Here is a 16,742-nt window from a genome sequence, read left to right as displayed (position 1 = left end):
GATTGCTGGATTGCTGGTTGGAGATATCCTAAGGTTGAAGATTGACCTTGTCCCAAGTCTAAGAAATTTGACACCCCTAATCAGCAAGTAGTAATCTAAAGAAAGCTATACCTCCTTTTTCCTCTAACCCTCTTTCTCACCTACCTCGTGCTGGGCTGTTGGAAGAGACTGGAGTAGAGAAGGGTGGTAGATATAGGAACCCAAATAAAGCAGGCAAAAGGCCCTGCTACCTAAGTCATGTAGAGTTTTGAGTTTAAGTACTTAGTCTGGTATGTTCACTATTGGATATGTCTTTGGTGGACAAACCTTTCATTTCAGTTTGGCATATCCTGAGGAGTAGAGTTGCTAAGTTATAAAATATAAACAGGTTAATCTTCAATAGGCACTCGTAATTTTTTCCAAGAAATTTACTATGGCAAGTTTGTACTTTAACTAGCAATGCATGAAGGTTTGAGCCAACAATTTAAAAAAATGGTATTCAGTATAGAGCAATTAGTTTATTTTAATTAAAATTTCAAATCTATATTAAAGATTATGACCTGTCTAAAATATCACCCCAGAATCCCTTTCTAATAAAAACCTCTTTTGTTGTCCAGGAAGTCTGATCCTTGCGTGGTATCCATCTTACAGGGGTCGTGAGTTAAGCAATCCCAAACTCTGGGTTCCACCGATGTCAATGAACTCAGAACCTCTAAGTGTTCCTGGGCTGTGCTTCATCTTAGGTCAGAGGCCAGGAGGGAGTGCACATCTGCCTAGGGAACCCACCCCTGAGTCAGGTCTGACTGATGTCCCCTCAGTTCTTGTATATGAATGAGAGTGTGGTGGTGGGATAGTGCAGGGAGGCGGGGCTTCATTCCTTTTCACTGTCACCCCCTAGACTAGGCAGTTCAGAATGCTGAGCTCCTCACTCTGCTTCCTGTCAGACAGATCTGAGAGCCAAGCGCTTTATCCAGGGAAAAATTACCCTGTTCTAGGATGCTTGGAGGGCAATGGTGGTCCTGATTTTCTAATCTTCCTCTTACATTATCTTGGAGATCTGCCCAAGAACGTTAAAGGAGGAGGATACGTGCAGCCATTCAAGTTGATTTTATTTGTGATCAGACACAGAAGTGACAAGGATGGAGTGTGGAGTGAAAGCCACACATTTAAATAGAACCCTTCATAGTCTCTGTTATCCATTCGAGGTGTTTCTTTGAGAGGAAAGTATAGATACCAGGCCATCGGGGATCGCCACACTTCTTTCCACCAAAAGAGGTGATGCCTCGGAAAATATCATCACACAGCAGAGGGCTGCCAGAATCCCCCTGGGAAACAAGAGGGTGGGGTAAGCTGGCGTTAGAATGGATGGTGAAGTTCTGTGGCACTTAATAGGCAGACCAGAGCAGACTTCCCTGAAAATTACTACTTACAGCATCTAGATGGTAAGTAATATTTTAATACTTACAGATTAGTGAAAACAGAAATGAAAGCAGTATTACTTATTTTATTCACTGATTTTAAGATTATCTTTTTCCAGAAAGCAGGCCTTCTTGGTCATTTTTTTTCACACGTTTATTAATAATCAAGGTGTGAATCAGGCAAAAGCAGCTGAAACACTTAGGTGAAGGGAAGCTGCCATGTTTTCCGGTTCCACTCACATATATTTATTTTCTCAGAGAAAGAAAACTGAAGTTCTCCTTTCAGGGAAGGCTTGGCTTTCTATCTGTGTGGAGTGTTGAGTTAGGTGAGACCTGTGGCCATCCCTGGGGAGATACCGTTCCTCCCTCTTACAGCATCTGCAATGGGCAGAATCAGCAGCCAAGTCCTGGGCACTGAAAGACCAGGAAGCACCTCTGAGCTTCAGTGTTTCTGGGGCTGGTGTGAGGCAAGAGTGCCCTGAGAGGCTGCTGTGGCCTCTGAATGGTGCATGTGATTCCCTGAGGGAAAGTCAGGCTCCTGGGTGCCCTAAGGGAAGTCAGGACAGGGGAGGTGATGAGGGGAGGGGAAAATAAAGAGGAAGTGTGTGAAGGACAAATGCTATGCCTTTTTAGCAGTTGGCTAGTCTTGGTCCTGAACACAAGGCCTAGTTCCTCTGACTCCTCTGACAACTCCCTGATAACTGCACATTGTCCTCACCTCAGGTGACTCTGTGGAGTCTCTGGTTTCCCTTTCAGGGAGAATTGACTAAGAACTGAGGGTTTAAAACTTTTGACAAGATCCGGTCGGACCAGCACCAGGGTAGCTAGAGCGCAGGGTCGACTGACACCCGCCAGCTACCCACGACCCCCGCCACGGGATTTTGAGACTGCTGGTGAGTGGAACACAGCTTCTGCTCCAGTCCAATCACGCGGGACCTGAGACTGCTTTGGTTGGGGAGGCAGAAATCCGGCCTGAGTAGGGCCACAAGCCTCTTCTGGTCAGAAAAGCACCAGGGTAGCTAGGGTGCATGGTCGGCTGACACTCGCCAGCTACCCACAACACCCGCCACAGGATCTTAAGACTTCTGGTGAGTGGAACACAGCTTCTGCTCCAATACAATTGAGCGCGGGACCTGAGACTGCATTAGTTAGGGAAGCAGAAACCAGCCTGAGTAGGGCCACAGGCCTCATCCGGCCGGACCAGCACCCGGGTAGCTAGTGCGCAGGGTCGGCTGACACCCGCCAGCTACCCACAACACCCGCCACAGGATCTTAAGACTTCTGGTGAGTGGAACACAGCTTCTGCTCCAATCCAATTGCGCGCGGGACCTCAGACTGCATTAGTTAGGGAAGCAGAAAACCGGCCTGAGTAGGACCACAGGCCTCTTCCGGCTGGACCAGCACCGGGGTACCGCCAGCTACCCACGACCCCCGCCACAGGATTTTGAGACTGCTGGTGAGTGGAACACAGCTTCTGCTCCAATCTTTAAACAGTGACAACGACAACAACTAACCCCAGAGATTACCAGATGGCGAAAGGTAAACGTAATAATCTTACTAACAGAAACCAAGACCACTCACCATCATCAGAACCCAGCACTCCCACTTCCCCCAGTCCAGGGCACCCCAACACACCGGAAAAGCTTGACACGGATCTAAAAGCATATCTCCTGATGATGGTAGAGGACTTCAAGAAGGACTTTAATAACACACTTAAAGAAATACAAAGGAACACTGGTAAACAGGTAGAAGACAGTAAAGAGGAAGCACAAAAATCCCTTAAAGAATTGCAGAAGAACACTGCTAAAGAGCTAGAAATCCTTAAAGAAAAACAGGATAACATAATCAAACAGGTAGAAGTCCTTAATGAAAAACAGGAAAACACATCCAAACAGATGATGGAAATGAACAAAACCATACTAGACTTAAAAAGGGAAGTAGACACAATAAAGAAAACCCAAAATGAGGCAACACTGGAGATAGAAACCCTAGGAAAGAAATCTGGAACCATAGATACCAGCATCAGCAACAGAATACAAGAGATGGAAGAGAGAATCTGGTGCAGAAGATTCCATAGAGAACATCGGCACAACAATCAAGGAAAATGTAAAATGCAAAAAGATCCTAACTCAAAACATCCAAGAAATACAGGACACAATGAGAAGACCAAACCTACGGATAATAGGAGTGGATGAGAATGAAGATTTTCAACTCAAAGGACCAGCAAACATCTTCAACAAAATTATAGAAGAAAACTTCCCAAATCTAAAGAAAGAGATGCCCATGAACATACAAGAAGCCTACAGAACTCCAAATAGACTGGACCAGAAAAGAAATACCTCCCGACACATAATAATCAGAACAACAAATGCTCTAAATAAAGATAGAATACTAAAAGCAGTAAGAGAAAAAGGCCAAGTAACATATAAAGGCAAGCCTATCAGAATTACACCAGATTTTTCACCAGAGACTCTGAAAGCCAGAAGATCCTGGACGGATGTTATACAGACACTAAAAGAACACAAACTCCAGCCCAGGCTACTATACCCAGCCAAACTCTCAATTAACATAGATGGAGAAACCAAAGTATTCCACGACAAAACCAAATTCACACATTATCTCTCCACGAATCCAGCCCTTCAAAGGATAATAACAGAAAAAAACCAATACAAGGACAGGAACTACGCCCTAGAAACAACAAGAAGATAATCCCTCAACAAACCTAACAAAAGACAGCCACAAGAACAGAATGCCAACTTTAACAACAAAAATAACAGGAAACAACAATTACTTTTCCTTAATATCTCTTAATATCAATGGACTCAACTCCCCGATAAAAAGACATAGACTAACAAACTGGCTACACAAACAAGACCCAACATTTTGCTGCTTACAGGAAACTCATCTCAGAGAAAAAGATAGACACTACCTCAGAATGAAAGGCTGGAAAACAATTTTCCAAGCAAATGGTATGAAAAAACAAGCTGGAGTAGCCATTCTAATATCTGATAAAATTGACTTCCAACCCAAAGTCATTAAAAAAGACAGGGAGGGACACTTCATACTCATCAAAGGTAAAATCCTCCAAGAGGAACTATCAATCCTGAATATCTATGCTCCAAATACAAAGGCAGCCACATTCATTAAAGAAACTTTAATAAATCTCAAAGCACACATTGCACCTCATACAATAATAGTGGGAGACTTCAACACACCACTTTCACCAATGGACAGATCATGGAAACAGAAACTAAACAGGGACACAGAGAAACTAAGAGAAATTATGAATCAAATGGATCTGGCAGATATCTACAGAACATTCTATCCTATAACAAAAGGATATACCTTCTTTTCAGCACCTCATGGTACCTTCTCCAAAATTGACCACATAATTGGTCACAAAACAGGCCTCAACAGATACAAAAATATTGAAATTGTCCCATGCATCCTATCAGATCACCATGGACTAAGGCTGATCTTCAATAACAAAATAAATAATAGAAAGCCAACCTTCACGTGGAAACTGAACAACACTCTTCTCAATGATACCTTGGTCAAGGAAGGAATAAAGAAAGAAATTAAGGACTTTTTAGAGTTCAATGAAAATGAAGCCACAACATACCCAAACTTATGGGACGCAATGAAAGCATTTCTAAGAGGAAAACTCATAGCTCTGAGTGCCTCCAAAAGGAAACTAGAGAGAGCACACATTAGCAGCTTGACAACATACCTAAAAGCACTAGAACAAAAGGAAGCAAATTCACAATAGAGGAGTAGACGGCAGGAAATAATCAAACTCAGGGGCGAAATCAACCAAGTGGAAACAAGAAGAACTATTCAAAGAATCAACCAATCAAGGAGCTGGTTCTTTGAGAAAATCAACAAGATAGATAAACCCTTAGCCAGACTCACCAGAGGGCACAGGGAAAGCATCCTAATTAACAAAATCAGAAATGAAAAAGGAGACATAACAACAGGTCCTGAAGACATCCAAAACACCATCAGATCCTTCTACCAAAGGCTATACTCAACAAAACTGGAGAACCTGGATGAAATGGAGAAGTTCCTAGACAGATACCAGGTACCAAAGTTGAATCAAGATCAGGTTAATGATCTAAACAGCCCTATATCCCCCAAAGAAATAGAAGCAGTCATTAATAGTCTCCCAACCAAAAAAAGCCCAGGACCAGATGGGTTTAGTGCAGAGTTCTATCAGACCTTCAAAGAAGATCTAATCCCAGTTCTTCACAAACTATTCCACAAAATAGAAACAGAAGGTACTCTACCCAACTCATTCTATGAAGCCACAATTACTCTGATACCTAAACCACAAAAAGACCCAACAAAGATAGAAAACTTCAGACCAATATCCCTTATGAATATTGATGCAAAAATCCTCAATAAAGTTCTTGCTAACCGAATCCAAGAACACATCAAAACAATCATTCATCCTGACCAAGTAGGTTTCATCCCAGGGATGCAGGGATGGTTCAATATACGGAAATCCATCAACGTAATCCAGTATATAAACAAACTCAAAGACAAAAACCACATGGTCATCTCGTTAGATGCGGAAAAAGCATTTGACAAGATCCAACACCCATTCATGATAAAAGTCTTGGAAAGATCAGGAATTCAAGGCCCATACCTAAACATGATAAAAGCAATCTACAGCAAACCAGTAGCCAACATCAAAGTAAATGGTGAGAAGCTTGAAGCAATCCCTCTAAAATCAGGGACTAGACAAGGCTGTCCACTTTCTCCATACCTATTCAACATTGTACTTGAAGTCCTAGCCAGAGCAATTCGACAACAAAAGGAGATCAAAGGGATACAAATTGGAAAAGATGAAGTCAAAATATCACTCTTTGCAGATGATATGATAGTATATATAAGTGACCCTAAAAATTCCACCAGAGAACTCCTAAGCCTGATAAACAGCTTCGGTGAAGTAGCTGGATATAAAATTAACTCAAACAAATCAATGGCCTTTCTCTACACAAAGAATAAACAGGCTGAGAAAGAAATTAGGGAAACAACACCCTTCTCAATAGTCACAAATAATATAAAATATCTTGGCGTGACTCTAACTCAGGAAGTGAAAGATCTGTATAATAAAAACTTCAAGTCTCTGAAGAAAGAAACTATAGAAGATCTCAGAAGATGGAAAGATCTCCCATTCTCATGGATTGGCAGGATCAACATTGTAAAAATGGCTATCTTGCCAAAAGCAATCTACAGATTCAATGCAATCCCCATCAAAATTCCAAATCAATTCTTCAACGAATTAGAAAATGCAATCTGCAAATTCATCTGGAATAACAAAAAACCTAGGATAGCAAAAACTCTTCTCAAGGATAAAAGAACCTCTGGTGGAATCACCATGCCGGACCTAAAGCTCTACTACAGAGCAATTGTGATAAAAACTGCATGGTACTGGTATAGTGACAGACAAATAGACCAATGGAATAGAATTGAAGACCCAGAAATGAACCCACACACCTATGGTCACTTGATCTTCGATAAGGGAGCTAAAAACATCCAGTGGAAGAAAGACAGCATTTTCAACAAATGGTGCTGGCACTACTGGTTGTTAACATGTAGAAGAATGCCAATCGATCCATTCCTATCTCCTTGTACTAAGGTCAAGTCTAAGTGGATCAAGGAACTTCACATAAAACCAGAGACACTGAAACTTATAGAGGAGAAAGTGGGGAAAAGCCTTGAAGATATGGGCACAGGGGAAAAATTCCTGAATAGAACAGTAATGGCTGGCTTGTGCTGTAAGATCGAGAATTGACAAGTGGGACCTCATGAAACTGCAAAGCTTCTGCAAGGCTAAAGACACCATCAATAAGACAAAAAAAAACCACCAACAGATTGGGAAAGGATCTTCACCTATCCTAAATCAGATAAGGGACTAATATCCAATATATATAAAGAACTCAAGAAGGTGGACTCCAGAAAGTCAAATAACCCCATTAAAAAATGGGGCTCAGAACTGAACAAAGAATTCTCACCTGAGGAATACTGAATGGCAGAGAAGCACCTGAAAAAATGTTCAACATCCTTAATCATCAGGGAAATGCAAATCAAAACAACCCTGAGATTCCACCTCACACCAGTCAGAATGGCTAAGATCAAAAATTCAGGTGACAGCAGATGCTGGCGAGGATGTGGAGAAAGAGGAACACTCCTCCATTGTTGGTGAGATTGCAAGCTTGTACAACTACTCTGGAAATCAGTCTGGCGGTTCCTCAGAAAATTGGACATAGTACTACTGGAGGATCCAGCAATACCTCTCCTGGGCATATATCCAGAAGATGTCCCAAACGGTAAAAAGGACACATGCTCCACTATGTTCATAGCAGCCCTATTTATAATAGCCAGAAGCTGGAAAGAACCCAGATGTCCCTCAACAGAGGAATGGATACAGAAATTATGGTACATTTACACAATGGAGTACTACTCAGCTATTAAAAAGAATGAATTTATGAAATTCCTAGCCAAATGGATGGACCTGGAGGGCATCATCTTGAGTGAAGTAACACAATCACAAAAGAACTCACACAATATGTATTCACTGATAAGTGGATATTAGCCCAAAACTTAGGATACCCAAGATATAAGATACAATTTGCTAAACGCATGAAACCCAAGAAGAATGAAGACCAAAGTGTGGACACTGTGCCCCTTCTTAGAATTGGGAACAAAACACTCAGGGAAGGAGTTACAGAGACAAAGTTCGTAGCTGTGAAGAAATGATGGACCATTTAGAGACTGCCGTATCCAGGGATCCATCTCATAATCAGCTTCTAAATGCTGACACCATTGCATACACTAGCAAGATTTTGCTGAAAGGACCCAAATATAGCTATCTCTTGTGAGATGATGCCAGGGCCTAGCAAACATAGGAGTGGATGTTCACAGTCAGCTATTGGATGTATCACAAGGCTCCCAATGGAGAAGCTAGAGAAAGTACCCAAGGAGCTAAAGGGATCTGCAACCCTATTGTTGGAACAACATGATGTACTAACCAGAACCCCGGAACTCTTTTTTATTTATTTATTTATTTATTTATTTATTTATTTATTTATTTATTTATTTATATTTAATGTAGCTGTCTTCAGGCGCACCAGAAGAGGGCATCAGATCTCATTACCTAGGTGGTTGTGAGCCACCATGTGGTTGCTGGGATTTGAACTTTGGACCTTTGGAAGAGCAGTCGGGTGCTCTTACCCACTGAGCCATCTCACCAGCCCCCACCCCGGAACTCTTGTCTCTAGCTGCATATGTATCGAAAGATGGCCTAGTCGGCCATCAATGGAAAGAGAGGCCCATTGGACTTGCAAACTTTATATGCCCCAATATAGGGGAATGCCAGGGCCAAAAGAATGGGAATGGGTGGGTAGGGAAGTGGGGGGCGCTATAGGGGACTTTTGGGATAGCATTGGAAATGTAATTGAGGAAAATATGTAATAAAAATATTAAAAATTAAAAAAAAATAAATAAAACTTTTGACAAGTATTTTGTCTTTAATCAGGCCCTGTCACTCCTGTTTTTGGGGACATAGGAGGGAGAAAGGCTTACCCATTCTTTGATGGGGGTCAAGGCGGAGACTGTTTGTGAGGCTCAGTGCTAAGAAACTATGGGGTCCAGGCCCAGGATCCTGGGCAGATTTGGGAAAGACTGGCATTCCACACACAGCTACATCAAAGGCTTTTGGGTTTGTGGCAGTAGGAAACCCTGAAAGCTTTCCAGATACTCTTTACAATTTTATGTCTGTAGTTTGTATCTCGATGTAGTAACATAAGAAAAGTGAGGAACACCCCATATATATACATATCTATGTATATATGGGTATATATGTTTGTATATGTGTATATATCTTTTAAATACACACACACACACATATATATATGTTAATATATGAAACAAAGTCAATGTAGAAGGCTGTCAGTGGCCTTAGCAGTGAACTCTTCATTTTAGTGACTTTGGAGCTGAGTGTGTCACTTTCACTTTCTTACGTACAGCCTACCTAATGTCAAAAAGACAGTAGAAGGCTCGGTGTGGTAGTGTAAGCTTTTAGTCCCAGCACTTGGGAGGCAGAGGTAGGTGGATCTCTGTAAGTTCCAGAACAGGCAGAGCTGTACAGTGGGACTCTCCCTGTCAACCAACCAACCAGCACAGCAGAACCCATAGAAGCCAATGCTCTGACAAGGCCAAGCTTGATGTCACACCATGCAAACCCACATGCCTTGCTTCAGTAGCTAACACACTCCATCTTTTTCACTTACCTTGCATGAGCCCTTACTATTATGGAGGTCCCCTGCACAAATCATGTTTAGACCAATTACAGGATGCAAATTATAGTGTTTTTCATCATTGCAGACTTTTCTGTCTATGACAGTGATGTTGACTTCTCTCAGAGTATCAGAGGGAGGTGACTCACTGTCAAATCTCCCCCACCCTGCTACTTGGCATCTGGTTCCGGGTTTCACATCATCCCCCTTTTTAGGTAGGGGAAGGATAGCCACATTTCTGTTAATTGTTGCTTTTTTCTCTAGCTGTAGGAAGAAAAACAGAACCAGTTAAGTATATGGGATTAGTATTAATGTTTGAACTTCTTACCCAGTCCTCTGGGGCTCTTTTATTTGTACCAGGGAAGGGACTAGGGATAAACTCTCTCATGTATGTGGTGAAACTTTTTCTGTGACTCAAAAGACAACCAAAGGTACATACCCGTACAAGTTGTAGATCCCCCTCATGTGTATCTTGGTCATAGCATGGATAGGGAAATGCTTTCTTAACAGTGAATATCTGTTGTTCCGGCTCCTTATTGCGCGAGTGAGCCCCAAGAATGACCTCAGATCTCTTTCTCCTGTAATAGATACAACACTAGTTACTAGTTTAATCAGGGACTGGGCATAATATATATTGGACAGCTTCATTACAGCATTTGTATATAAGCTCCTTTTGGAGAAAATTGTCTTGAAAGAATAAACCTGCTTTGAAGGATAAGGTGTTTAGGACTCTGTTATCATCACTGCCTTAGCTTTATGTAGCTTTAACAAAACACTGTATGCTGGGTATATAACAGAGAACAGATAGAGCTTTCTTGTGGTTCACAGCTTTGGAATTGGACAGTTCAGTGTCAGGTCAGCTTGACTTCCAATGTAGACTTGTGCCTGCTCTGTGTCAGCTCATGGAGGTGGGAGGAATGGGGACATGTGAAGAGGATCAACTGAGTGACAGAGGGAGAAAGACAGGAACCAGAGACTGAGCTCAAGCTCAACTTATAGCAAGCTACTCATGCTAAGTGACTGACTCTGAAGTCTTCATTCACCCCATTACCAGAAAGGAACCCCAATGATGAAGCTCTTTTAAAGTCCCACTGCCTCTCCATATGATTACCCTAAGGACCAAGCTTCCAGCAAATGAACTTTAGAGAGGACAAATTACATTCAAGCCATCACACCTGTCCTCATCTCCAACAGCTTATTTATGAGAAGAAAACTGAGAACTTAATTTAAAAAAAAAGCAAATGAGAGAGATTCCATTTCCAAGATGCAGACCTTGGGTTTGTTTGCATCTTTCCTCTCAGTGATTAGCCTGGGTAGAGAGTTAGGATGCAAACCCTGGGAAGGGAAGCTCTCAGGAGGAGATCCATGGGTAAGAACAAGAGGCAGCTGGGAGTGGTAAAGCAGTTCCTGGCAGAGCTCTATGTAAGAGAACAAACTCAGATGGGAAAACGTTCAGAAACCGCTTAGCACAGGACCCTGTGTGCATGCTGTGTAGGCGAGAGTATTTCCTGATGTGTTTATGCTTATGACTCCTGTCATTCACAACCTGTTACACACCAAACCATGCGATGTTCACATTCCCCTTTCTCCAGTATTCCAGCTGAGACTGGTCTCATGACATCATAAATGTACTGTCCATAGCATGATTTGATAACAGTGTTTTATAAATTGCATGGCCCAATAGCCATGAGCCACATCTGGCTATGAAAATCTTGGGTGCATAACCAAAGAAGCCAAGGAAGTGAATTTGTAACTGTAGTTGGCTTCAATTAGGTAGACCTTTTGTTGCCTTTGTAGTGTTGTGGCAAGAGCAGAGGCACTGGGGACAGTGTCAGCAAGACAACAGAGGAGAGAAGCAACTTGGCAGAGAAGGACCAGGAACCCTTCCCTACATGGGATTCACACAGCAAATGGAACATGCTCAAGAGAAGTGGGAGAGGTGGATGCTATGTAATGATGCATGGAGTGTCTGGAGTATAGCAGCTGCTGGCATTTTAGCCTTACCTTAGCTCACTAGCTTATTAGTGCTTGGGAGTGATTTCCCCTCCTCCCCCCTTATAACCAGACTGATTTTATTTCCACTCAATAAACCTGTTTATTATCTTTTTTAAGAAAAAAAAATCTTAGATATGATGTATCCTGATCATATTCACTCCTGTTCTACCCCATTTCTTTTCAGATCTACCACCTCCCTATATCAGCAAGCTTGTGATCTCTCTCTCTCTCTCTCTCTCTCTCTCTCTCTCTCTCTCTCTATCTCGCTCCCTCTCCCTTCCCCTGTGGATAGATTTTATGGACACTATATTCTCATTGACTTGACTCCTCGTGACAAATCTGGGCTTAACTTCCTTTCAGATCAATGTGGGTTGTCAAATACTTCCTGTATATATGAAAAATAAGTGGTTTTTCCATATGTTAGCGAGATGCAGTCTTATTATGATTATCCCTTTTCAATAGACTGTTTATCCAAAAGCATTTTAATCTCAAGAACTTACATGATACAGTGGGCAGCAGTCAACACCCAGTTCTTTTCAATCAAAGCGCCAGCACAGATGGTATTCGAACTAAGTTTAAGTAGAGCCATATACGGTCTTGAGTGAGGAACAACCGTGTCTCCTCCAATGATTCTTTCACAGCCTCCTGTTCAACAGAAGAAGGCCAGCCTGGTCAGTGCCCACTCCTAATAGTCTCTCAAGAAAGCCACATTTCTGGGACAAGGCATGCTTTTTGAATTTGGAGAGAAATCGGCATCACCTTATATTTATACCAAATGTAGTCCTGAAGACTCACCCTAAGTCTTGACCCATTAGGGCTCCTGCTCTCACATCTACAGGAGCCTGCCACTGCTGGCCTGGGGACCTTTCAGCTGGAGATCTGTCATAACTGTAGTCTCAGAGCTCAGGATTTGCAAAAGGCTGTGCAGTGGTCAGCACCAGTAGTGGTTGTTGTAGAGGAGCTGCTGGTGATTATCCAAGCCCGGCTGTCCCTACTCCCCTCTGGATGAGTGTGAATTGAAGCAGGGCAAGGAGTGGGTTTTTAGAAGCCTGTTGCTTTCCCCCTTTCACTCAGAGGCCGTTCAAAAACACAGTATTCAAGTTGATGTTATCACCTTTTAGCTGTGACCCTTCATGAAGACTTTGGTCTCTGTGAGATTTCAGGTATCAAGAGCAGCACTCTCATCCACAAGTCAGGAGAATAACAGAGGTTGTACCTCAGGTTCTCGTTCAATCCCCAGACCTAACATGGTTTAGTTAAAGCCCTTTCCAAATGAACTATAAGGAGCAGAGGAACTATAAGTAGATAATCCACCTTAGCAGAACTTGCATGAACTGGGCCAGGCTAATAGATCCACTGTTAGAGAATGGGGAGACACAGAGGCACAAGGCAGGCATGGTTGATGGGAAAGGACCTCGTGTCCTGTAACAGAGCTTTCAGATTTCAACTTCTATGCAAAATATTCCTGGATTCTCCTAAAACCCTCTGACCATTTTGGCTGAGTGTTATGTTTGCTTGAGTAGAGATCAACACTTCTTATTCCATAATGAAGTTCAACTACTGGCCCAAAGTATCAGTTGTAGACCTGGAACTTCTCATCAGGCTGAAGAGGGTGAGAGGCACGAAGAGAGAAGGCAGGGTTCACTTTCCATAAGGGAATTGGGAAGGCAGAATTTTAGGCTCCAGAAATAGAATGGTACAGAATCAAAGGGAATTTATCCACATCCCTAGTTTTCCTGGGGTGACTCTTAAAAAGCTAGAGTGCAAAGGACTATCTGTGGACATATTGATGAATTCAAGGAGATTCTCTTCTTTAGGGCTCTGTCTCTGAGCACACATGCTGGCCTGAGCAGTAGGGCCAGGTTGCCACTAGCCAGCCTTAAAAAGATTGTGGTATGAATTAGAGCAGGTGGAAAGCTTTTAAAACCAGCAACTGCTCACCCCATTCAGAGTCAGATTTAGTAGAATTTCTGAGGCAGGAGCTGTGCTGTTCAGACATTGTTTCAAAAGCTGCCAGACTGTTCTGATAGTCCAGCATATGAAGTACTTCTTTCTTGCTCCCTCCCTTCTGGGTCCACACAGCTCCTTCTGAACACAGAAAACAAAGCGTAATAGGAAAAGTTGTCCTCAGTGTTTACTTTGAAGAAATTAAATAATTGGATTAAAAAAAAACCCTCAGAAAACCAAAATTCAATTATAAAGAAATAAAGAGGAAAGAAAACCTGCTCTAATCTCATGGCTGAGGAGGACCTGGCATTTCTGAGTGCCTTCATGCTGTGCCATGGTGGTCATGTATCCACTTTTGGTCTCAAACATCTTTCAACCTTGTTTTAAAATTCCTTTTAATTGTTAGTCATAAGCTTAATCCTAGGACTTCTTTTAGATTCCTGTCTGCAACTCCTACCTCTAAAAGCTTTGTCTTGGGATAAATCATGGCTGTTTTCCTTATTTGCCTCTCATTTTTACCCATGCCAATCTTCCTACCAAGTTCTTCAAGGAACACAGAGAACCTCACAGAAGCTGTTGTTCTTCCCGGGTCAGAGCAAGAACCCTGATGGCATTCCCACCAGTGCATGGTCCTTTCCATCAGACAGGAATATTGGTTCCTAGTCACTACATAGCAGGAACAGCTGAAGAGAAAATACTACAGCTCTCCCAAGCAGTCAGTGTGAGAGATCTTCCCCAGAGTCGGGAAGACTTGCCAGAAAACACTAACCAAGAGAAATAGTGAGAAACTCCCCAGTCCTCATTAGCTTCTGCTGTCCAGCTCGGCTAGGTGTAACCCTCTTCAAAGCTGTCTGTACAGTAGTTTAAGAAAGAAAGGCTGAGATGCTTCATTTACCACTATTTCCTCTCTTGAAAGACAGGTTGATCTCCCAACTCAAGAGTATTTCTTTCATTTCTTTGCTCATCTCAAGTTGTCTTTTAAGGCTAAATTCAAGCTATAAATTGGCAGCAATCTCTATTTGGTTGTTCTGCTAGTTTTTGGAAAGAAAGTATGAATACATATTTTTTTCCTCTAAAACTACTAAAATTTAAAAAGGAATGGTAAGTGTTCCCAGGCTTTGGGTACTTTTTTAGTTATATGTAAGACACCATGGTGAAACCACCCCACACATCCATTCCATGATGGTTTTGATGAAAATGATAAGAGGCTGTCTTACCTTCAGGAATCAGCAGGAGTAAAAGGAGAGTAGCAAGAGATGGCACCCGGGGACCACAGGTGTTCCTCATCGTGGCTCTCCCACCCCAATCAGCAGGGATCTCTGTGTTTGTTTCTTTCTACTTATATATGAGAGTACAAAGGATGTGGTTTTAGTTCTTCTCTTTCAAATGTCCAGGTGTAGAGGTGGAAAATGAAACTAAACCAGGCGAGAGTAGGTGTAGTCCCTCCTCAACTGCAGTAGTCCTGATGGAGTTAGTGCTGCTTGGTGGAGATGGAGGTTTGTAGCCTCCTGGGGAGAGCTGAGAGGGAAGAGAATCTTGTTGCCATTAGAATGTAGTTCATAAGCAGGGACTAGAAATGACTCAGTTGGGGTGATTTTATCAATGGCCATATTTTCTTCAGGGTCCCTTAGTAGGAGCTCTTTGAAAAGGCAAAAATCAGAGTTTTAGATGCTAAGGAGGTAGATCATCTGTTCAAGTCCTTGCCACACAAACACAAGGACCTGAGTTCAAATCCCCAGAACCCACAAAACAATCTGGGTGCAATAGCATGTGGCTGTGATCCCAGAACTGCAGAGATAGGAAGATTTGGCTGCACTGGCAAGCTCCAGGTTTAGTGAGAGACCCTGTTTCAAAAAATAGTGGGAACTGCTTGAGGAAGATGCCAGGGTCAACCTCTGGTCTCGTCATGCATATGCATACACATGTATGCACACACACACACACACACACACACACACACACAGAGAAAGAGAGAGAGAGAGAGAGAGAGAGAGAGAGAGAGAGAGAGAGAGAACAGTTTCAAGTGTCCCCTATCATCCCATTTCAGGTTTTCTGTTTTAACAGTATTATCACAGTGCTGTGATCAAAATTCATTTCTTAAATTATTCTTGGTATGTAAGCAAATGGGCCTAATTTAAGAAAAAAAAATCAACATATTTCTGATAGTAGTTTTAGTGGAAACTTTGGAAAATTATTTTTATAAAGAAATTAGTAAAAGTCTAGACAAAACACAAAATAGAAGCCTTGACTACAACTCTCTTAAATTTTGTGCTCCAAAACTTCAAGTCCATAAATCTTTAGTGGATAGCTGTGTACATTTTTGGTTCATGAGTAGATAGCTGTGAGTACTGTCCAGATTAAGATAGGAATGTTTCTGGTATCCTAATAGGATCTCTTGTGCCTAGTGTCAGTTAATAGTCTCCATATCCTGACTTCTATCATGATGGACTAGTTTTTCCTCATGGCTACCTTCAGATATGTGGAATCACGCAGTAATCATGCATGTAACAAACCCAGTGTTACATGAGACTGCAGTTCTTTTCATTGCTATGTATTTTGCTCTATGAATGTAGACTTTCATTTACATTAGAAGTGGATATTTAAGTTTGTAGTGGGAAGTTGGCTTTCTTTGGAAACCAAGTTATGTTCTGTGAATGCATTTTTGTTCGGGTTTCAGGTTTGGGATGTTAGGCTGCTTCTTATTGTGCACAGCAGCTGACTGGGATTTGTCTTGTGCTCTAGGAGGGGCATGGTTTTGCCAGTTCAGAATAGTTTACGTTTGGAATTCTGGAAACTCTTTAGAGGATATAAATATGAGAGGTCTGGGAGGGACGGTGGCCTCTGCTGTCCCTCCTGCTGCTGTCCCCCCTGCTGCTGGTTGCTGGTGCTGCTGTCCCTGCTGCTGCTGTCCCTGCTGTTGTCCCCACTGGGGATCTTCCTGATGCTGGTTGCTGGTGCTGCTGTCCCTCCTGCTGCTGCTGTCCTTGCTGTTGTCCCCACTGCTGCTGTGCCCACTGTGGTTGTCCCCCAGCTGCTGGTTGCTGGTGCTGCTTTTCCTGGGTTGCTGGATTGCTGGTTGGAGATATCCTAAGGTTGAAGA

General features: G+C 42.4%; 1 protein-coding gene across 1 annotated transcript; it reads right to left on the bottom strand.

The window, feature by feature from the left end:
* Positions 1–1,104: 1,104 nt before the first annotated feature.
* LOC115030313 (granzyme A-like) lies at positions 1,105–14,942 on the bottom strand. Its single transcript, XM_085831315.1, has 5 exons — positions 14,860–14,942; positions 12,196–12,340; positions 10,140–10,278; positions 9,695–9,964; positions 1,105–1,304 (listed from the first exon to the last, which is right to left on the bottom strand). The coding sequence occupies exons 1-5, from the start codon at positions 14,927–14,929 to the stop codon at positions 1,146–1,148; spliced, it is 783 nt and encodes a 260-aa protein (XP_085687441.1). The 5' UTR covers positions 14,930–14,942; the 3' UTR covers positions 1,105–1,145.
* Positions 14,943–16,742: the final 1,800 nt, after the last annotated feature.

This window comes from Mus caroli, unplaced genomic scaffold (genome assembly GCF_978045245.1).
Source record: "Mus caroli unplaced genomic scaffold, Mus_caroli_1 scaffold_15, whole genome shotgun sequence".
Taxonomy (NCBI): domain Eukaryota; kingdom Metazoa; phylum Chordata; class Mammalia; order Rodentia; family Muridae; genus Mus; species Mus caroli.
This window is presented reverse-complemented; position numbering and strand designations above follow the sequence as displayed.

Coding starts and splice junctions, on each gene's coding strand:
- LOC115030313 (XM_085831315.1), bottom strand. CDS start 14,929: ATGAGGAACACCTGTGGTCCCCGGGTGCCATCTCTTGCTACTCTCCTT. Junction 10,279..12,195: donor ACTGCTGCCCACTGTATCAT/GTAAGTTCTTGA, acceptor TATCTATTACAG/GAGAAAGAGATCTGAGGTCA. Junction 9,965..10,139: donor GGGATCTACAACTTGTACGG/GTATGTACCTTT, acceptor TTCTTCCTACAG/CTAGAGAAAAAAGCAACAAT.